General features: G+C 44.4%; 1 protein-coding gene across 2 annotated transcripts in view; it reads left to right on the top strand.

Annotated features, from left to right (window-relative positions):
* Positions 1-1,531: 1,531 nt before the first annotated feature.
* Positions 1,532-23,680, top strand: part of OSBPL5 (oxysterol binding protein like 5) — a 128,472-nt gene continuing 106,323 nt past the window's right edge. The window contains exon 1 of one of the 2 annotated variants that reach the window (XM_035120813.3): positions 1,532-2,169. Coding sequence is in view for 1 of the 2 variants with exons in the window: in XM_035120805.3 (XP_034976696.2) it covers positions 2,030-2,056 (27 nt within the window). In the remaining variant the exon portion in view is untranslated. The remainder of the gene's footprint in view (positions 2,170-23,680) is intronic. The other variant, XM_035120805.3, reaches the window with a different exon arrangement.

Here is a 23,680-nt window from a genome sequence, read left to right as displayed (position 1 = left end):
GCCCTATAGTGGGGGATCTAAAAACAACTATAACTTCTTTCTCCTTTTAGCATGAGTGTATGAAATTTGTAGGCAAATGTGTCCCTCCACAGTAGATTAAATCTGCCAAATTTCAGGCAGATCCATCCAGCGGGTTTTGTGCAGAGAACTTTACTATTTGGTCTTGTTTGACTATTGCTGCTGGTGATGGGTCTTGGAGCAGGGGGAGAGTCCATTCCATCTATTTGCCCACCCTGCTCCTGGTTGCTTCACTAGACAGGATGTTGCTGAATCAGATCCAATTCCAGAGATAGAGTAGAAACGACTGTGGCTAATTGATTTGCATCTTAGCCTACAGATTAGTGGACTGCCACAAAGCCAATGCACACACACACACACACCACACACCCCATCCACGTAGTGGATGCCAGCACTGCTGTTATGATTTACAGGTGGCAGAAAATATGCGAGTACAGGTGTGATGCCTTTGGTCTCCAGAGTGCATTAAAGTTCTGACAACAGATCCCAAGAACAGGAAGCAGGCATTTGTCACTTTTAAAATAACTAATATACATTTGTCATGCATATATAGCCATGCAGCTCAAACAAAGAAAATTAATCTAGACACCAACTCGTCCCCCAGGGTCTCAAAGCAGATGGACCTTTTCATTGGGTGAAGCTCATTACAAATGTCCTTTTCCCAGAGAAATTATACCTGAGTGTTGGTTGGGCATAATGCTTCTATCAATACTGTGAAGCTCTGATGGCTAGTTTGTTCCATTTAAGCTGTTGTTAAAGGCATCCAGAGAGCCATGAGGTGACACACACAAAAAGTGACAACTATGCAAATCTAGCAAAGGGATTTGCACACATATGCAATATGTTTCATTTCTATCCCACTCTTCTTGCACGTTGCTCATTATGGTCTTCAATTAACTTTCCATCCAAGCCCTGTCCAGGACTAGATCTGAGAACAGCTTCATCTTGTGCCACCTTTGAAAATACTTAGAAAGAAGAGGACAGTAATATATATCACCATCAGCAGCCATTATTCTCTCCCATGCTGCTTCCACTTGTGCCTAGAGCTTTCTGCTTATGCCGCCTTCATTTCCCCTTCATGGCTTCATCATTTTCATTGAAGGCCAGTATTTGGACGCTGGCCGTCCAGCAGGGGGTAGCAGGCTCTTTGGCTGCCCAAGTCTGCTCTCCTATTTTCTGCTCTGTTGAAAGCATCTGAAAGAGAAACAGAGAGCCACAAATTCTGGGGAGGGGCAATCCCTGGTAGTTGTAGTACAGTAGTAGCAACAACAACAACAGTAACAATAATCATAATCCTTCAGTATATGGAGACGTTCTGTGCTACTCTCCCGGATAAACGTCGCTTCACTCTGGCACTGTGTTCTCCCCTCTTGCCTCTTGTATTAGCCAGCAAAACCAGGAAGACGTCGAACACACGCACACGCGCGCACACACAAACTACAAACCAAATCCGATCCCGAACTGAATTAATCCTTCCCGGATTTTATGCTCCACCCCACCCCTCTTTCTCTCTGTGTCTCTCTGTTTCTCTCTTCCTGATGTGGTTGGATATAAGTCTTGTGGCATTTCCTGCTGCAGAGACTCCGTGAAACAGCTGTCCTGCTTTGGAGTGGCAAAGCTTTTCTTTCTCTCCCCGCCCTCCCCGGATCTGTTGCTTTGTTGCCTGCCTTCCTGCCTGCCTGCCTGCCTACCGCCGCCGGCCCTGGAAACGGGACCCAGGAGGGACGGTTGCCGAGGTTGGCTGCCGCGTTCCGGGCCCTCGGGGGCTCTTGGCGGCGAGGGCGCTAGAAAGCAGCGGAGCAAGAGATAGGCGGGCGCGGCGGGTGCGCGCCAGGGGCACCACCTCCTCCCCTGGCAGCGCGGCGCATGGCAGCGGTTTGGTGAAAGTGACACTTTGCGGCGCGGGAGGAGGAGAAGGAGGCGGCGGACTCGAGCCCACGGCAGCTTCGGGGACGCGGTCGCGGGCGGGCGTGTTGTGGAAGAAGGCGACCATGAGCGACGAGCCGGGGCGATGCTTCCCGGGGAACTTTTGACTATGGTGAGGAGGAGCTGCTTCTTGGCAACGCGAGGCGCGCGCTGCTGTTCGGGTCGCCGGCAGGAATTGGGGCGAGGGGGCTCTCGGGCTGCTGTTGTCTGCGCACTGAGGAGGAGGTAAGGCGAATATGCAGGACGACGACATGTTTTCGATTTGCCCAGCCCAGCAACGTGCGCGCCCGAGTGTGTGGATGTGTGTGTGAGGAAGGTGGCGCGTCTTCAGCCTCTCCTCGCGGAGGAATCGAGCCGTTTCCTTGCGCACAATGGCTGGGCTGGGTGGTGGAGAGACGGGCGCAACCCGGCGTTTTGCATTGCTCGTGGGACGATAAATGAGGGATTTATTTATTTTCCTCCTAAAAACAACAACATCGCTCTTAATGGAGCGAAGGTTTCAGCCCGTAGTTTAGCGTTACATACGGGGATTCCCCGTTTTAAAGAGCTAAGACCCGGACCCCCCCCCCCGTTATTAGTGCGACTTACTAAAAGGTCCTCTTAAATTAGAAAACGGACACGGATGTTCAGATCATTTTAGGAGATTTGATTTTTTTTAAAAAAAAAAAGTGGAGGAGACAAAGTGCACAAAAATGTTTCAGTTCACAAAAATCCCTAAGAGGACAACGGTGGCCATGTAAGCAAGAACCCAGAGACACTCACTGTGTAGCAGCCACCATGTGTTCTGTCTTCAGTGAATGGAACAAGAAGAGTCCCATTCTTAAAGTGCTGGGAATCTCATGGTTTTCAGATGCTTAAAATACTGCATCCCCGACGCCCATTCCTGCATCAAGTAGCCTTGTCAGCTGCCTATGTAGCTAAAGGTAACGGCAATAACAGGTTGGTTGGTTTGTGTTTGAAAGATTCTTCAGCAGCATGTTTGCAAATCTGTCAGATACATATTGTATCTGAGGTCTTGCAGAATTACAGTTTGTAAAATGCTGAAGGCAATTCAACTACATAAGGCCTATTAGTTTATTCAGTGGGTTAAAAATAAACTAAATGCTAGCATTTTTTAATAAAAAAGCATAATCACCCAGTAACAAGGCATTTAGTTTTAATTTTCTTTGCTATGCTTTGCATCCTTCTTTTGTTTTCTGTGCCATCACAGCAAATTTGATTTTCTTGAAGTTATTGTCCAGTGGTGGCTTATATTGAGAAAGCAGCCAGAGAGGCACATTTGTTGTTCTAATACCTTTGTATTTAAATGAAATTGTTACATGTATTGTTAGGCTCTGTCTTTGGAAAGTGATGACACTTTTGGTTATTTTTAAAATACAAGTTTCTCCCCCTTCCTCCCCTCCAATTATTTCATGTCATGGTGCAGTAAAAATAAACCACCTCAGTGCCTTGAAATACAGAGTGAATATAAATTGGGAGATCTTGGAATGCAACCCGAGGAAAATTATGAAAACATCTTTCAGATCTGAGGCCAAATGTTACTAATGCTTTATACGTGGGCTGTTCGGGGCTAACATAGGCAGAACATGTTGCTATTTTTAAGCACATTTTGTTACAGTTTGGGATTTACCGGGGGAGTGATGGAATGTCAGAAGAAGTCAGGTCTTTGCCTAACAACTGAGCAATTAAGATTCATAACCGAGCCAGTGGTAGACTTAGCCAGACCTAATTGTTGTTGGCAGTTGTGTTTTTTTAGGACATGATTTAAGCAGTCTGGCAGGTGAACCATGTTTCAGTGTGGCATTTACCAGGGGGAGAGGATCCAACTGTATGCTTCACAGGCTGCTCATCCTTGGTTTTTGGATACCTCCCAATAAAAAGGTTATGAAGAGAGAGAGAGAGAGAGAGAGAGAGAGAGAGAAAGAGAGAGAGAAAGGGGTGGTGCCCTGCCCAGTTTTGCTTTGACTTGGCTTGGCCCCTTGCCAGCATGTGACCACTGACAGATTCCTCAAGGGAATACAATCTGTGATAGAAAAAAGGGTTTAGCAAAGGTGGCAATGCAGTTACACTTTCTCAAATGCTCTTGGCTGATTTCATCCTAAAGCACCATGCCAAAATCAGTAAATGCCTGTGAAAGAGAGGAGTGCTCAAGCAAGGTCCTCTGCTCTCCATGCTCTGCCATCTTCTGAACACAGGGGGCTCGGAATTGGATACCCCAAAAATAAGGCACTGGAAGCGACTGCTCTAGTGGCATGTCTGTCAATTATAGCAATGCAGTAGAGGAGCAATGGTATTCTGAGGGTGGTGCATGGAAAGAAAAGTTTTGGACCAGATCTGTGATGAGAGCCTGACATCCACATGGATTACGGGTGTCTAAGTCAGGGGTCATATATATTACTAGAGCGCACAACCTTGTGCAAAGATTGTTTGTGGCCCACCATGCATCACTCCCTGAATTCAGCAGAATTCATTTGAAAGGTAAGATGCCCTGTGGAGTCTTTGTCTGGACTGCTGGTTGACAGCAGTAAAGAATGAGGAAGATTAACCCCTGCATTTGGAATCAGCTTTCATCATCTGCCTTGGGAACCCTGATACTTTTGAGCTGGTCATCTGCCATCCGTAACTTTTAAAACATGACGCACACACACCCTTCTCAGAGAGAACAAGCCACCTCAGACTTGGATTTATTTACAGGATTAACATGAGTCAAGGAAAGGCTCCTGGATAGCTGGCCGTTTGTTGTGCTTTCTCTTTCACCTTGGGAAAAGTATGAACCAGACTGTGATTGGCACCTCAGGGAGATAAGCGGCGTTTGTAATTAACAGTCAGCTTTGCTGTGATCTGAAATTAACCAAGAAAATGAGCAAGCAAAGGGATGACAACCCTACAGGCAGCATATCTAAGGTGATGTTCTTGGTATATGAACTGCTTCATTACTTGCCATGTAACAGGTCCTAGCAATACAGTTTCAAATACTTTTACCGCCTGTGATTTTTAAAACTTTTTTTAAAGGCTTAGAGATGGAAGAGGTGGGTGCTAGATCCACAGTACTACAAACACAGAGAAGTTATTTAGGTTTAGAAACATTTCTGTCTTGCCTTTTTTGGCTCCTGAGGAACCTCCATAGCAGTTTGCAACAGTACATGAGGCCTCCAAAGAAATTGCATTATTTTTTTTAAGTTAAGAAAGATGGGGAGATAAAGCAAGGAGATCTTTCTCTCTCTCTCTCTCTCTCTTGCTTGTCCAGTGTATTCAGTTGATGGGAATGCAAAACTTCTTGGAAGTTGACCCGATAAAATATAAGTTGCTAACTACACATCTCTGATTTTATAGGAGGGTAACAGCCTCCAAGACTCCTATAATCATGGGACTCAAAATAATATTGCAGATGTTTGGCAGCACTGAATCCCACATTTTTCCTTTGCAGTGACGCTGCCTGCTTCCTTTCTTCCAGGACCCAGGCATTCAAAATTGGCACAATAATATTTTCGGTTCCAGAGCATCATTGATGGGGGCAGGAGCAAATATTCTTTCTGAGCCTTTGCCTTAAACCATTTCTGTCTTTTATTGTAGCAGATTAAATTCTTCATGCTCTGTGCATATTTGAAAAAAGCTGACCAACCTGTTTGATATTGCACTGATATGCGACTGTTCAAGTGAAAGGCTGAAATAAGAGGATTTTCCTACCCGTGAATTACTAAGTCACTTATTTAATTAGCAGCTTGGAGGAAAGTGAGTGCTAAAACTACTAGTTATCAGAAAGAGAGTTTTCCTGTGGGGTACTCTGAGACCTCAGATTACTTGTGTTGCATTTGACTAGCTAGACATGAGATTGTGTCAACACTTCACACTACTTTGGTTTGCTCTTGAGTGAAAGCAGCTGACCTGTTCAATGGACAAGGTTTTCCTTTCTTATCTGAATTGCTAAAGGAAGTGAAGGGTTCAGTGGGTGGTGCAACATCTTCAAAGTTCTAGGTGTTCAGAAGCACTTTTTCTTATCTAAGATTACCAAATCTCTTACAACAGGGACCCGTATGGAGGCCAAGATCAATAATGTTATCTAGGTGGCTTTTCCTTGCTTATTAACTGCTTTGTGTTCATATAATAAGCCAAGTTCTTCTGACTTGCCTCCACCTGGATTAAGGTTCTGCAGGTTTCTTAGGTCTCTATATGAGCTGGTGTCATGGTTGCAATCTGTGCCATTGAAAGTGATTGTTATCCATTCATATCCCTGAAGACCACATATTTGCTTTTTAGACCGGGGGTGGGGATTGCTGGAGTAGCCAGCCATTTCCTTACTCTTCTAGCCCACTTTTGTTGGATACATTCATGCATCCGTGTATCAGTTTGCAGTCATTTTTAAAAAGATGACCATGTGTCAAACCATTCAAAGAACCAAGATTAATGTGCTTATCCAACATGAACTAACAAAAGGCATGTTGGCACAGGTGAAATATGGGTTTGTTTGTTTTCTGCACTAGGGATCAAATTTCCTCTGATGCGAGAGAGGAAATCCAAATTGTCAGCAGGAGAGATTGTTAGGTGGGGCTCTGTACTTGATCCTCATCAGTACTGGGGTGTGATCCCCCCCCAAGCCTATTCCTTTAAGAGTGGCAAAGCCTCTCTGGTTTTACATGGCTAGGAAAAAACGATAGCATTAATCTCAATGGGATTATTATGCCCTTCTGCTTTTATGTTCCCCCATTTGTAATTTATTGCAACGTGAATACGTGTGTGAATATTTATGTATCATTGACTTACTTGTTTTGTTGGCTTTATTATAGCAGTTAGTGCAGAGGGGTGAAAAAGCATGGGATGGATTAATAAATCAGTTTTCTGCATTTGTATATTAACTCTAAGAGAGCATATGAGCAGCAGGCATCTTACCCTCAACGCTGTTTGGCTCCCACTCCCTGTGGACAGATGACAAGGCTGGCCCAAGGTATTTTGCTACCTGAGGCAAAGGACAAGGCGGTACCCTCCCCTCTTCCACAAACAGAAGCCAACTAGACTGAGAGTTTAATTTGCTTCAACACTGGTGATGGCATAGCATCCTCCACCCAACTAGAGTGCAGCAGGCTAGCTTATGACAGGAGTGGGGAACCTTTGTCCCCACCCCCCACCCTGTTGTTGAACTACAATGCCCAGCATGCCTCTACAATGCCCCTGCAAGCATGGATGATGGGACTTGTTGTTTGGCAACATCTGGAGAGCCAAAGGTTCCCCACATACCTGACTTAAGTATAATGTATGGCAGATCACATAGCTCACCCAGCTCTGTTCCCGCCCATCCACGAAGCATCTGTCTTATCGCCTCACTCTGCCTCATGATAGATGGCCTCAGCGGTACATGAAAGTTGCCCTTTGCTTATCTGCCTTCAGCACCGATGCCACCCCAATGCTAATAACAAATGCCTGTCTTAATATTGTATTCATTTAAGCCAGGGCTCCTTTCTCTCTCGTTGCTTTGAGGTCACGAGGAAAGGGGTGGCTGATTCATGGATTTAATATTATGTCAGTGCAGTTCATTTGCCGTTATCTCTGAATATGATGCTGCAGACTCCTGGACTCTGCGGAGGTGTGGTAAACAGTGGCACATTTCCTTCCCTAGAGATTAGAAGCCGCATGGAGCTGGAGGCTATTCATCACCCCGGACAACGTGGCAGGAGAAAACCAGCCCTTTCTCTGCTTCTTGAAAACTGCCCGCTCAGCTACCCCTGAGCTCCATATCCTGTCTGGTTACTTTGTGGTGTTGTTGATTTAATCACAAGGGAGGAAGTGGGATGTGACCCTTATCAGATGTATGACTCACTGAGGGTGCTGGGTGATGTCGCACCACTTCCCTGGAAGTACCATTCGAAAGGGCTGCTGGGATTAATAATGGGACAGCAGGTTGATTTTGATAAGCAGCTGGCACAGCTGTGCAGAGAATAGATTTTCCTTTCACCAGAGGAATCCGTCTGTGCTCTCTGCCAAACTGCTCTTAAAGGGAACCCGGGCGGTGTGATTCCTGCTCCACATTTACACAGTGACAGGAAATGATGGCTAACTTCATGGGAGCTGTCAGATAGTATTATTTTTAATTTTTGGAGGTAGGTGTTGATCTTCCAAGGAAGAGAATATGGAACAATGAGGCTTTGGGGAGACTAGGCGTTGCCATTGCATCTTCTCAGGCGTTTCATCTTTTGTGCATTGCTTTTTGCAGCTTTTCAGCCTTTGAGGCTCCCAATGAAGAAAAGGAAAAGAAACCTCCACCAGCCACCTCCATGCTTGCTGATAGGGAGAAACTCTTTGCACCTCTCTTGTGTTCAGAACGGAAGGGAGGAAGGGTATTTAGTCCTGGCATTCAGTGACATGTGGGAATGTTTGGAAGGGGGTGTTCAGTGCAGGCCAGGTTGAGCCAATTCAAACGGGTACTGAGCATAGCTGCCAAGTTATCCCTTTTTTTAAAGGGAAATTCCCTTATGCTGAATAGGCTTCCTCGTGAGAAAAGGGAAAACTTGGCAGCTATGGTACTGAGCTGGAAGACCAAACAGTCGCTGAGGCACTGTGGAGTTTTGAGAGGATATTTCTTGAGACCTTTCACAGGCACCATAGAAGGTGCTGGTGGGCACCATGTTGGTGACCTCTGATTTACCGCCTCCATGCATAGGTATTTCCATGTAAAAACACTGAAATGTTGGCAGACAGTAGAATCTAAATCCAAAACATAAAACAATGTTTTCCTTGGTAGGCCACACAAGCTTTAGTGATGCAGACATTATTATTGTTATCATTATTATCATTATTATCATTAATTTGTCACTGGAGATCATATAGTGCTACAGTTACATCTCCAGCAGTATTAACCCAGCTACAAGTGGTCAGAAATGGAAATTGCTGAGCCATTTCTGTCTGGGAGTCAGGAAAGGACTTTTGACTGAGCAGACAGCTGCACGTTCAACCCAGGCTCTCGTGATAAGAGTATGAATGAGCAGTGTCACATTGTGCCAGCTGAAAAGTACCAAATTCATGGCTCAAACACTCCTTGGACAATAGATTTGTCAACCAAGGATTGGGAAATCCTCCCCCCTTCAAAATCCCATCATTTGATTCCATGTTAATATGGATTTATATGCCTATTTGCACCAGCCCCAGCCCTGGGCCATTTCTTAAAATGTTCATCTGGGTTAAAGTGTTTGGTGGGGGAATGCATTTTTAAGATTATTCTTGTGGAGATCTGTGGAACTCTTGTCTTTTGTTAGTAGAGTCTGCTGCTTCTTAGAATTGGCAGCTTCTCTGGCCAAATATGAGAGGAGGGTGAGGCAGGTCAAGGGTCAAGACCCTGAGTTGCCTGATTCTCAGGGGCGGAGAAAGGGGTGTGTGGTGGGGGCGGCCCTCCCCAGGTGTCACCACTGAGGGAGGGTGACAAAATGCCAGGCGGCACTCATTGCGGGACCTACAGCGTGTCCGAGCCATGCTTCTCTCCTGGGAGTGATGCAGTAGCTTTAGTGCCCACAGGCTCTGCGCTGCCCCAAACGGTCCGCCTGCCCGCCTCCTCCCACTCTGCCACCCTACAGCTGAGGAGGAGGCAGACTCCTTGGAGGCCCTGCAGAGCGTCCTGCTCCAGCTGGCCCCGCCCCCACTGGCGGCTGGCCCCACCTCTGGGCGCAGGGCACGTGTGCTGCCCCAAGTGCCCAATCAGCTTGCTCCACCGCTGGTAAGTCTAACCCTTTTTTCCTTTGCTTCTGATCTTCCATCTTAGAATGGCTAGTAGACCACACAGCAGAGCATATGCGAATACAATAATTACAAGCATATATGTCATTTTCACCAGCTCATCACCCAGCGCCAGCACGAGCAGCGAGTCAGAGGAGAGGAATGAGGAAGTGAGCGGAGTGGAGAGAGGGCTCTCGTATGCTACAGAGCCATTGCACCGCTTTGAGGGAGAGCTAGGGGATGGGGAGCTAAGACAGCCATTGGACACAGGGCGCCTGTTCACCCCGATGCCTGAATTGAGGCGTGCCAGCACCCATAGGGCAAGGGGGCAGCATTTTGGGGTCCCCAGGCTCTTATGCTGGGTGAAGACCCGGACTGAACAGTCATGTTTTCCAATACTCTTGCGCTGTAAATAGCATGCACAATAAAACCCTGAAAGAAAGGACAGAGTGGCGCGTCTTTACTCATGAGTAGCCGCAATCCTCTCTGACCCTGCTCTGATTTCTCATTGAACTCGGATGCCTAACCAAATAATAAAAATTAATTGCAGCATTTTTTTTTTTTAAAAAAACAAAGCTTACACTTTTTGTGGGCCTAATCTGTCCCGCCGGTCGGTTTAAAAAGGTCGGTTTAAACCGCCTGTGGCAGTTTATTTCCTGGGGTAAAATCCTAAAAAAAAGCTCAACAACTTCATTCTTTAAAAAAAGGTCCCTTCCATAGCTGCCAAGCTTTCCCTTTAAAAAAGGGAGAACTTGGCAGCTATGGTCCCTTCACTTCATCAAATCTGGCATGGGTGTAGGCAGGGGGGGGCAGGAGGGGGCAGCTGCCCCCCCTAGAAGCAAAAAAATTAATGTATTTTACAGACCATAACCAGCACTTTTCCCCTCCAAAAACTGAAGTGGAAAGGGCTTTGCTTTAGCAAGAGCAGCTAAGTCTCCACTTGCTGGGGGGGGGGACACAGCAGTAACAAAAACACATCAAATAAATAAAGCAAAGTGGCTATCAGTAGTTAAGCAGTTAAGACAATGGAGCATATATCCCCAGGCAAGATTCGATAGCTGACCATTTCACCCTATTGTTCTTAAGTGGGAGTTGTTAATGAGCATTCAGGAGCATTAAGAGTTCTATTGGCTATTTAATGAGGGTGCAGACTCAGAGGATTCAATTTGACTAAGGTGGCTCTGCAAGGCTAAAAAGAAGTGAATAAGAAAGGGGGGGAGGCTGTAGCTTTGACAGACACAGTGATGTTTATAAAAAGCATTGGTGTTCCAGTCTGCCCCTCCTCCTGCATCTGTATACTGTAAATCAGGGGTGGCCACCTCCCAAGAGACTCTGATCTACTCAGAGTTTAAAACTGGGGGTGATCTACCCCCTTTTGGGGGGTTCAGGTCAAAGCTGTTGAGTTTTTTTAAAGGAAAGGAAGCCCTGTTTTTTGGGGTTTAGGTCAAACTTGAGCTTCTTTTAGGAGGGAGGGAGGCCCATTTTTGTTTAGGGCTTCAGGTCATAGTTCAACTTTTTTGAGGGAGGAGGAAAATTTTGGGTGAGCTTTTTTTAGGGGTGCCAGTGACCTACCAGTGATCTACCACAGACATCCAGTGATCTACTGGTAGATCACAATCTACCTGTTGGACGTGCCTGCTGTAAATCAAGCAGAGAGAAAGCTGCTTACAAGGCTCCTGTACATGCAGAGTTCTAGCATCACAGCGTCTCCCAGAGGCACCCACAAATATGAGTTATCCCTCTCTCTATTTCTTCCTTCCTTCCCTCCCTCTTCCATCCTTAATAAAATACGGGGGGGGGGCAGATAAGCCCCACATAGAAAGCCCATCAACATGGGGGGATGACTCTTTCAAATACGGTATTTACCAGTAATTGGGGGGGGGGAGAGGCACCTAGGCCTCTAGGAGTTGGCTGCTATGCCTAGGAGTAGGACAATTCAAGAAAGCAGAACGATGCATATGGTATGGTAATATATCAATAGAATCGTAGAATTGTAGTTGGAAGGGACCACAAGGGTCATCTAGTCCAACCCGCTGCAATGCAGGATTTTTTCCTAAGGTGGGGCTTGAACCATGGTTGAAATATTATGCTGATATGCAGCAACGCCTTGGAGCTGTCGTGGCTGCGGCCGTGTCTTGCCTCGCCCTTGCCCGCCCAGCCACCCCCTCTCGCCTGCCCGACCCTCCCGTCCTCTCCAGCCAAGCAGGGTAGCCGCCAACGCTACCAACCCCAGAAGCACAAGGTGGCCGCTGCTGCCGCCGCCACCGCCACGATGTCATCGGGCCCGCTGGCCCTTTAGCCCTGCCCACTTCATGGCCCCTCCCCTTCCGTGCCTTGGCCCCGCCCCTGAACGACCAATGGCGTTTCCGTGTGCTGCTCTGGTTTGCCAGAAGCGGCTTTGTCATGCTGGCCACATGACCTGGAAGCTATACGCCGGCTCCCTCAGCCAATAGAGTGAGATGAGCGCCGCAAACCCAGAGTCGGTCATGACTGGACCTAATGGTCAGGGGTCCCTTTACCTTTACCTTATGCCCAAAATTATGACAGAGCTAACTACTTTGTTGATAACAAGGGTTATATTTTTTTTACTATTAAACAGTACTTCTTTTCCCCCAGTTAATGATATGCTTATATAGAGAGTTAAAAAGAAAGCACTTCTCGTCATCTGAAAATGACCTTTATTTAAAGGAACAAAATGAATGATTTTTTTAAAAAAAAAAATATTCAACATTTATTTCACACAAAGACACATCAACAATTTACATCTCGCAGAGCGGAACTTTGAACACATGTCATTTTTTTATTCTTTTAAGGGTATTGAATGATTTTCACCAGCTGCATTTGATGTGATTAATGCTAAAAACATTTTAAGAATTGTTTCTACATCTGGAAACATGGTACCTGACAAAATACAGGCAGTGTTGCAGTTCACCTTCAAAAACAATAGAAGCAATGTCTTCTGAGTACATATCAAGTGATTTTTGGATGCTGTTGTCTTTCTCCACCTCGTCAGTATCCTTATAAGAATGCAGTTTCGTTGTCTTCAGCTTCATCATAAAACATTTTCCTTTTCCTTAAACATTTTTCATTTGAGTCTTCAGCAGGATTGGCAGTATGAATGAAAACATCTCACTGTGGACCTTTCAAAGCCAAAATGGCATTACTTGTTGTAGAGCTCTTTGTATCGAGTGCTAGTCCTGCTTAGAGTAGAATCACTGACATTAATGAACATGAGTAACTAAGGTCCATTAATTTCAGTGGGCCTACTCTGAGTAGGACTGGCATTGGCTACAACCCTTCATTGCCAGTTTGCTACAGGATGCATTCAAGGCAAGCAAGAACACTCCCTTGGGCCAGTGATTGAAGGGCCAGTGGAATATCTTCTGTTTTGGATGCTCTTTGGGGGTAATTGAACTTCCACCAAGATTGATATTGGATATAACCCCCCACAAGACTTTGTTGTGTAGATGTGTAACTCCACAGGGGGAATGAAACATTCCCCACAAAACTTTAGAGATTGCTGAGCCTGTTAAGGCGCCTTTAAGGGGGAAATGCAACAAGGAGAAGCTCTTTATTAATCAGCTGAGAATTCCACATTGGTGTTAGTTGGTTCTGAAATCTAGCCAAATATACTAAAAGCAGATTGCTTGATGAAATGTATCAGAATTTGTTCCAGTTATGCTTCTTTCTTTCGTTTCTTAAATCCTTCCTTGACAGATCTGTGTAGTTTTTCCATACTGTTTTATTTTAAATTACCCCAGTCCCCATTTCCCCTTTCTGCATCTGGAGTGTTGGGATTCTGCACCTGCCCATTCTGGCATCCATTTATGAGTTATTAAATTCTGAAATATACTGTAGCCGAGGCAGTTTGCCAACCGCAGCAGGTTTGCAAAAGCAGTCCCAAACCCCGCACCACCCCAAGGGGATTGGAAGTCAAATTCTCGGCTGCTTTTCCCAGCCTTTCCTGGTGACATAAATAAAAAGCTTTCAAATCCGTCTTGTCCCTGCTGCATTATGATCTGTTTGTATCTGGAACTCATCATTCCTAAACAGAAGAGTTGAAAGCCATTCGACTCTTAGATATGTGGGAAATGTGCATGCATTTCCAAGCACTATGCTAAAAGTGTTTGTTTTTAGAATATAGGGCACTTCTGCTGATTCGGAAGTTGATGTAAATGCTTTGCTTTTGGAGAGCATATCTGAGTTCTTTTTATTTATTTTGAGATTTATTCTCCTTCCTATCCTGGTGGCCTGGGGAGGATAAAAACTAATAAAACTGAAGGTCTGAATTTAATGACTGCTCTCGTAACCTCTGTGATCTCCAGGTATAAGAGAAGAGTGCTAGCTAGGCAGTTTCAGTTCTAACTGTGAAGTAGATAAATCAAAGTTGAAGTATAAAGGGATGGAGGGATGTGACAGGGGCACAGACAGATCATTTCCCCTATTTCCAGTGTTCAGAGGTGAGTGTCATTGCTTACATAGCCACAGTGGCACCATTCATCCAAAGGAAGGAGGGATCAGCAGGCTCAGAGAAACCCCCAGGTTTATGAAGTTTGTATATAAAGAGAGAGAGAGAACAAAACTGGGTGGGTGGGGGAGATAACCCAGTGAGAACTAAGCGAATTCAGTGGTTGTGGGTGGAAAACAGATAGCCAGATGGAAGGGGAAATGGAATGGAGCATCATTACGACTGGCTGGCTGGAACCCTGAACAGGAAGGAGTCCACACTTTTTGTTGCACGTCCCATTTGCACCACTGAATAGCAGGTTCTGTGGAACAACAGTGGGAGACAGCTACTGCCCTCATGCCCCACTTGTTGACTTTCCAAAGGCATTTGACTCGACACTGTTGTAACAGCATGCTGGATGGATGTTCAGTCCGATGCAAGGCTTCACACTTTAATTTCTCAAACAGTATTTGAAAAACAAAATTCCTTGTTAATACCGTGCAAGATTGTATTACACACTGCTTAAAATTTCAGGGCTACAGTACCTGGGTGGCCTTTTCCAGAAGGTGGTTCTGGGAGGAGACTGTTTGGCTCCAGGGCAGTTATGGTTTGGGGTCACACGGGTAGGATCATCTTAGGATGCCTTGCTTCATATGCCACCACCAAGTGAGGGGAGGCAGTTGGCTACAAAGGACGGGGCCTTCTCAGTGGTAGTACCCCAGTTATGGAACCCCCCCCCCAAATACTTCATTGGTGCCTTCTTTACGCCCTTTTCAGCACCAGGTGAAGATCTTTTTACCCACCTAAGCCTTTTAACTTGTGGTTTAAAATAAACCCTAGTTACACCTTCATTGTTTTAATCCTCAAGCCACCAATTTACAGTGAAGAAAATTGAAGTCCAGTGTAATTTCAGCCTCATTTGAACTGCTGTCTAGTTTTCATTGCCCTTACTGGAAATCTTCCCGATGACTTCAGTTGTGGTTAAAATGTTCTCTGGAATGGGAAGCTACTAATTCATTTTAACTGTCTAGCAAACTATGGACTTCGATGAAATAACACAGCTGTTTGCTAATTATATATACATTTTCAAAGCACTGTACAGACTACTTATTGAAACAATTAGTCTTTAAAATGGCCAAATGAGGCATACGGACCAGTATTATTATCCAGTTCCAGGCTGTTCATCTTTTTGAGTGAGCCTGGAACTACGGTAGCTCAGTTGGTAAAACTTCTCTTCTACATTTCCTTGGTGGGAAAAGTCTTGAAAGTCTAACAAATGTACAGCATCTGTGTTCTACAGCATGCAGCAGGTCTGCCTGAAGCTAACAGCAGCAGAAGTGATAGTTTGAGACCAGGCCCTTTTGCCAAAGATGCTGGGTATGATTGAGTATTCCCACGAAACAAGCTTAAAGCCTGTTAAAATAAGTGGGATACAATACATATCCTGAGTTTCTGTTGCGGCTTGAATGGGAGAATACTTCACATGGTTGCTACCTGGCTGGTTCTAAAATCAGCCTTGTATGCTATCCTCTTGTTTGGCTTCGCCCTGGTGCTATTTTTAAATCGGGGTAAAAATAATAAATCAACCTGGAGTTGCTCAGCCCAGACCCCATTGTTTCACATGCAGTGCAGAAGAATAACTTTGTCCCAAAGGGTAGAGGAGTGGCCTAAGCTGCTTGTTATCTGCCATTTGCAACCATGGCTCTTCTACTTTGATTTCCAAAGGTGGACAAAAGTTTTATCAGAATCTTCTGTATTGTGCAATTTATTTGTGCTTGATTAATTATTCCAGTCCTAAACACACTTATTGGGGAGCTTATACAGGTTGTTCTGGTTTGCCTTTGTGTTTTGGGATGGGGAATCTGATGCAGATGTAGAGTTAAAATTAACATGGCATCGTAAATGTACTAAGAGCAACCTTAAAGGGTTGTTCAAAGAGCATAAAATCTACCAACAGAGTACAGGTGAAGCAGCTTCATTAAAATGCTAGTTGTGTACAGGAGCTGTTGGCTTACAATGGAGCTTTTGAATAACTCTCTAATACATACTTAGCTAATTTACAAACAAAGAGCATCTCTTCTTCAAGCCCTCAGCCAAGTTTTAATAACAGGGGACACTGATCATCTGGTGCATAATATAACACGAAGGCTGCAGTGGTATGCTGCTACCAATAATTATAACTACATTTTACCAGTAACTGTCACAGCTACGTTTTAAGAGACTTTATTCCTTGTTTGTCCCAACTCTGTTCTGCACTCTTTATCCAATGTTTTGTACAAAATGACTCATAACATATGCAACCGCCACCCATTTCATGTGCCTAAATGTCAGACTGGACAAATGGAAGTTAATGAATTCTCTTTGGACCACCAAATAAGAACAATAACAGTTGTCTTGCTTTGAGCCAAGATTCAGCTCCAGAACCAGTTTTGGGTTACACAAATAAGAGGTTGCCTCTATTCACGTGAAGAGAGTTTCCCCCTTATTACTGTGCAACCACAGCACACCCACACAAACATCTAGCATTCAGAGGGAAGGGATTTGGGGTCAGAAATTGCCTGTGGATTTCACCTCTGGTGCTTTTGCGTTTTAGTTCACACAATCATTACAATACCAGCATTTCCCATCTGCCTTGTGTGGATGACTCCAGCTGCACCCGTAGGCCATTATTCATGATTCAGGGCTCTATCTTTTGGCTCTAGAAAGTGTACACACTTGCATTGTCAGTTAGCTGAGGCTGCCTGTTAGCAGGAAGCCTTGTGACACTAAATATTCCTGAGTGGGTCAAGTAATATGCTCTGACCACCTGCAAATGCTCCTGGGTTGGACTGGCACAGACCTTTTGTCGGGGGGGGGGAATGGAGAGTCTTGTTGCATAGACACCATTTAAACCACATTCCCCTCCCAACCAAAAAATCCTGGGAACTTTAGTTTGCCCTGATGGAGCTACATTTCCCAACACCCTAAACAAACTACAGTTCCCATGAGTCTTTGCTGTGGGGAGTGGAGAATTGTACTGGAGAATTGTATGAAGCAGGCATCCCCAAACTTCGGCCCTCCAGATGTTTTAGACTACAATTCCCATCTTCCCTGACCACTGGTCCTGTTAGCTAGGGATCATGGGAGTTGTAGGCCAAAACATCTGGAGGGCCGCAGTTTGGGGATGCCTGGTATGGAGCCTCTGCTGGCCCCTATCCCTGCTCTGTTTGCTTTGCCTTGCCCTGCTGTTAAGAGAAGCCAGGTGTTCTAAGGTCTTGCTATTTTCCACTACAAAGTAACTCTTGGAAGACAGCTGGTAATTGATCTTGTATCTCAGCGTGGTCTTATGCAGCGTTTCTCAACCGCTGTTCCGCGGCACACTACTATGCCGCAAAACGGTGGCTGGTGTGCCGTGACGTGTGGCTTGTTTCCCGGGCAACGGCAAACCCTCACCAGCCGGAAGCCTTGGCTCAAGGCTCCCGAGAGCGCAAACCTGGCTGATGAGAGAAAGCTCCACTTCCGCCACCCCCGTACGCCGTTGAGGGAAAGGGAGCCAGAGAAAGGACTACAGTTCCCAGGGGCTCCTTTCGGGCAACTGTTCTCGCTGCTTGCTCTCGCGAGATGGCCCGGCGCCGCTCTGTTCCCCAACCCCACCTCTCGCAAGTTCGCGCTCGCTTGCGGCGCGGTGGTTGAATGTGGGGCGGTGGCGGCGATGGCAGCGCGCTCCGCTGCCTCGTCGTCTCCTCCGACGGAGCTGTCCTTGTCGCCGTTCGTCCGGAAGCTCCGTAAGTGGTGGATCCTCCGAAGCCCCTCTCCCTTTCAGGCTAGCGGAGACGAGTGCGCTGGAGCCGCAGCCGCTGCTTCTAGGGGAGCTGGAATGAGCGGCAGAGGGGAACTTTCTTCCAGGTGTGCCTCGTGATTTTTTTCATGTAACAAGTGTGCCTTGGCCCCAAAAAGGTTGAGAAACACTGGTCTTATGACCACTCTTATGAGTCAGTGTTGTTAGTTTTGGCACAATAAGCTTCTGAGGAGGAGCAAATGCTTCCATGCCATCCCTGTTGATGAGGTCCGTGTTAGAATATGGTGTGCAGCAAACGGCTGCCATAAGACAGTGGTACAGTGTGCCACTGATAAAAAGTTGAACTGTATTGGTAAATCTTGCAGCTTGCTTAATTGAGAGTAAGTCTCACTGAATTGAATGAGACTAACTGCCTAGTAGATGTATGTCTTGTTAGAGCACTTGGGCTAAATGAGTGTTCATAATCTCAGCTAGGAAAGGCGATTGCCAAATTCTGGATTTCTGTGCATGGGGAAGAATCCCAGATCAGGTTGGAATAAGTAAATTTGGAAGGAGCTATAGCTTTACATGCCTGGTTTTTGTGTGCGTGTGTGGCATGTGTTTGCTGTGGTGCTGAAAGGCACCTACAGTTGAAGCCTTTCTCCTATGGACTGCAAGCATTTTTCCTTGGAAAGGAAGGAAACATTACTAGCAGTTTTCTACAGTAGAGGAATACCACCTGCGACCACATACTAATAACACCAAATGGGTTCATTTCGTAGAATGAAAAAAACTAGCAAGCGGAAGAGGAAAGCCGAAGCTTATGAAAGCTACTACAAAATGTTTTTTGTGTCAAATCCATTTAATTAGGATTCACTTGAAGAACTTGCTGTTGGAATTATTTTCCGCACGGGGGAAATGTGTTTTAAAAGGCGGCTCATATGGTTCATTCCTGCCCTTATTACAGATAGCATTGACTCAGCACCTGTGATAGCGGAAAGTGCAACTGGCTCCCCAATAATTCTTTTTTTCCAGCTAGACAGTAATTTGGGAGAATCTGATTTATTCATGTGAATTACTCTGTTGTGCGTAGAACAAGGTCGTCTTGCTTTGTGTCCCCGGCCTTCTCTATATCTACCCAGACATCATTTCCCCCCTGGCATTTCATTCAATTCCTGAAATCATTCTCAGTTCACTTCATATTTAGGTTATTCGTTTCTGGTGTTGTTGGGCTGTTGGGCATATTGAAAATCAATTTCCTGGTTTTATACTCCTAAAATTGTCAGGGTTGGGTTGTGGCCAGTTGAGTCATTGTTATTGATTTCAGATTTTTCAGGGGAAAATGCCTTTTGCACATGCATGATAATCTTTTTAAATATCATTGACCATACAAGGGTGACCATTTTACCCCCTTGTGAATTAAACCCTTCAAAAAATAAAATAAAACTGGTTATTTTTTCTGCTGGTTAGTCTTCCTTCTTGGAAACATTCTTGTTTGTTTTAAGAGATTTTATACTGCTTTTTTAGGAGAGTTGTCTCACAAATCAGGGAACAACCAATAAAATATGTCAGAACAGTTAATGCAGTGATAAAATCTCATTACATTTAAACAGTAAAGAAAAAAAGAGACTAAAATCAGTCCTGGAGAAATGGCCTCTGTTATTGAGCATCACAGCTGCATTTTAGCCACTTAAATCCCATTGAATTCAATGATAATTGTAGGAGATGGTGCTGGATCACTCCTTAAGTATGCTGATGTTTTGGCAGACCTCTCTTTTTTCGGGGGGGGGGGGGGTATCTTTCAATAATTAGAGCCATGCATAGGATGACTCACATGTCATCTTAAGGAGGACAGTTGTTGTTTAGTCGTGTCTGACTCTTCGTGACCCCATGGACCATAGCACGCCAGGCACTCCTGTCTTCCACTGCCTCCTGCAGTTTGGTCAAACTCATGTTCGTAGCTTCAAGAACACTGTCCAACCATCTCATCCTCTGTTGTCCCCCTTCTCCTAGTGCCCTCCATCTTTCCCAACATCAGGGTCTTTTCCAGGGAGTCTTCTCTTCTCATGAGGAGAAGACTTCCAGGGACTTCCAGGGACCTCCAGGGAGTCTCCTCTTCTCATGAAGAGAACAGTAGCTCATGTGAATCCTCTATCTTTAGCAGACTTAACCGCAGAAGTTTATGTACAGTTTTTGGGTGTGTCACTTAATATGCAGTTTCTTCTTCTGTAAATTAAAGACAGCACCATGCTCCTTCTATTGGGTTTGATTCCTTGAAACCCACATATACTTTGTCGCTGTAAAGCTAAGAATTATTTCTAGGCACAGGGTTTCTTTCTTTCTTTCTTTTTTCTTTCTTTCTTTCTTTCTTTCTTTCTTTCTTTCTTTCTTTCTTTCTTTCTTTCTTTCTTTCTTTCTTTCTTTCTTTCTTTCTTTTTTCCCCAAATGATTCTTTTGGCTCCATTTAATTAAAATCAGACATTTTGTGACAGGGTGGGGTGGGATATCCAAATGCCTTTTTGTCTGTGGGGCCTGGTACTGTGAATAAAAGATTGCATCTTCTGGACAGATATTAATAGTCACACTAATCTTTGATCATTTTTTATATTAAAAATAGGTTTGGGCAAAGGAAACTTTAAAATTTTTATTTAAAGAAGAGTGGTTATTTTCACCCTTCGATTTGGGATACTTTGGGCGACTGTGTGTGAACCAGGGAAGGAAGGGTCCTCTCTGTGACACATGGTTTTTGACCCAAATATCTGCTTCTTTGAACAAAAGACTCTCTCTCAAAACCAGGGCTTTTTTCCAGGGGAAACTCAGTTCTGGTACCTCTCAGGTGGTCCTGTTGTGATTCTAAGAGAGTTTGGCCCCTCTTTTTCTAGCAAAATAGCACTGCTCAAAGGCATATTATAAACTGCTTGTGAAAGTTACATCTGGTTTTTTAAAAAAGCCTTCTTTGTGGTGGCCCCTTCCTTTGCAGAAATTTCTCCCATTACAGGTATGTCATGTGCTGCCATTGTTGTCATTTCAGTGAACATGTATCTGTTTACTCAGACTTTTAACGTTTTTAATGAATGACCGTTTTAGTCTCTCTATTTAGTTTTAGTCTCTCTATTTACTCTCTATTAAGTTGCTTTTTGTTGTCTTTGTTGGCTGGCTGTTGTTTTTTTTTAAATGATAGTTAAAATGATAGTAATGATGATCCATTTTATTCTGTTGAAAAGCACTTAGGTACAGTATATATGATTATAGTTGATTCATAATCATTTTAAAGAAATATGAGCTGAGGTATCTCACTGTAAAATAAATTAAATGTTTATAGCTTGCTGTTTTATTTCCTAAATTAATACTTTGAGCTTCCATGTACAGTGGGTGAGAGTTGCTAGAGTTACATTGAAGTCACCTTGGACACTATGGGACTCTTCTGGAATAAGGGGGTTGAGGAAGCCAGTCTTGCTGTTTCACTTATGTGATGATAAATGCAGGAAGAGGGCAGCCCACAGAGATGTACCTGAAGCAGAACCATTCCAAGACATGACTTTGCAATAGTATGAAATCTTTTTGAGTTGTATGAGTCCAGGAATATATACGGTACTGTCTGAGGAAACCAACTGATTAGCATTTTGGAAAGGGCAAAGCAAATTCAGTGAGCCTTTCTTCAGACAAGTTGGCTTTTATGTTTTCGCAGGCAAAAGCATTGTGGAAATGTCAAATTCTTTATAAATACCAGGCAGTGGCTTTTTCACTTTCATCACGGGTGTGAAGAGAATGGACATTCAAAATTCCTAAACAAATGTTTCTACAATATTGGTTAACTTCCTGTTTTTAGAAACAACCACTTGTGCCCCTCAAAAGCATAAAGGAGATAGCCTCCTCACCACTAAGGAATACCGTACCTTTTTCTTTTCTTTTCTTTCTTTTCTTCTTCTTCCTCTTCCTCCTCCTCCTCCAAATACCATTTCCTGGTTGAGAATGTGTTTGCTGAGCTCTACAGAAATTCTGGAACATTCCATAGCTGTCAGGCACTGAAATAAAATACTGCACTTAGAGAATTTGGATGAATAACCACATATTTTTGTATGTTGTGGGCTGAAAATTGCCTGTACAAAGGACCACAGACCTATCACTTTGAAATGTCAAGCCTGCAATGCTTAGAATAGGCTTTTTGTCTTCTTTTCCATACATACTGCAGACATTTTTATTATTATTATTTAGGGCATTCATAGTGCTGCAGAAAGTGGACAAGATGTACAAGAAAATAGTTCTTTCATCAAGCCCTTCTTATTGAAGGCCACTAGATGAACGCCAAGATCACCTTTCCACTGATGTGGACAAAGAAGGCTTTAAATCCAGAAGAAAAAGTATAGGGTGATCAGGCCGCAGAGACACTTCCTTAAAGGATCTTGATGCACCTGTAAATTCCAAAATGCTAATGTACCCAGGTACATAGCTTGAGCTAAATAGATAACGTTACTTATGATCCCATAGGAAACCAGCAGAGGAGGCTGCCTGCTGTGCCACCATATGATTCCCTGCCCTAGTTTTTCCTCCTTCCAGTCAGTATTCACTGGGGATGTCACTGCCAATGCAGAGATCAGAATTTCTTATTCTCAAAGGAGCTGCCCGTTGCATCTCTGTGTGAGTCGCTGCTCTGGACTTGTCTCTTTTCAATCAGGAGATGTGGCCAGCTCAGTGACCTGCAGAAACACAGCAGAGTGGGCTTTGCGATTATTCTCACACACTCTAAATGTAAGCCTGAAGTCTGAGAGCTGATGGCAGATTCTCAAGGACCTGTTAATATGCTTGAGAGTTTGGCCCAAACCGTATCATGCATTGTCTTCCATATTTTTAATCCTGCACCATAGATAAGGCTGCACTGCTAACAAGGCTTAAAGGTAACAGCAACATCTGAAAATGGTTGATTCTCATAATTTGGAGAGGTTATATTCCATCCTTCCTCTCTTTGATTATTGGTGGCTTCCTCTATTTAGTCAAATGCATGCACTGTAACAGTTAACTTGTGTACACTCTGCACTGTGTTCAATATAATCCACTACCGAAAAAACTTAATTTTGCGGAGCGGGGGATTACATAAATTAAGACTGATGGCATGGTGAAACACTTGGACAGCCGTGCCATGTGGCAAGGGGATGACTGTTTGTTTGATCTGCCATTGTCAGTTATTCAAGAATAGGAATAAAGGAGAAGTTCTTGCTGCTGAGGCACCTCTTGTATGGCTTGTTGCTCTCCGGATTCCAGCCTTTGTTCTAGAAATGGGGCCATGTTGCTTTAATACAGACACAACCTTTGTCCTGATCTTCAGAGCCATTCTGAACCATGACTTTGGCGCAAGCAACACTCAAGTTAATTAGCAACTGGCACAATGTTTGTCTCAGGGAGTGCGGCTTCTGCATGGAGATCTATTTCTACATGGCTGCATGGTCATAAAATCATCTATACGGTGGGACACATGGGGAAATGATGAATATGAACCTAGAGTGTCTAAAATTATGGGGCGTGTGAAGCCCCATGTGACATTAAATGCCTGCTGTCAATGAGCCCCTTTCGATAAGCTTTAAAGGACCAAGTTGCTGCAATTGTTTCTGCCATATTCTGCAAACAAAGGCAGTTCTCATTAAAATGCAGTTGTGAAAAATATCAAGGACACTCCAGGCAGCTGTCAAGTCACTGGGCACTCAGTAATTTGTTTCATGCTCTCCCCTGCGTCTTCGTTTAAGGGGTTTTTCACATTTTAAAACAAACCTTCTGGTTCTGAAAATATTTTCTTGCTATTGATAATGACCTCAAAAAGTACTCTGCCCGTTTTTGCCCTT

This window comes from Zootoca vivipara, chromosome 1 (assembly GCF_965207765.1).
Source record: "Zootoca vivipara chromosome 1, rZooViv2.hap1.1, whole genome shotgun sequence".
Lineage (NCBI taxonomy): Eukaryota > Metazoa > Chordata > Lepidosauria > Squamata > Lacertidae > Zootoca > Zootoca vivipara.
This window is presented reverse-complemented; position numbering and strand designations above follow the sequence as displayed.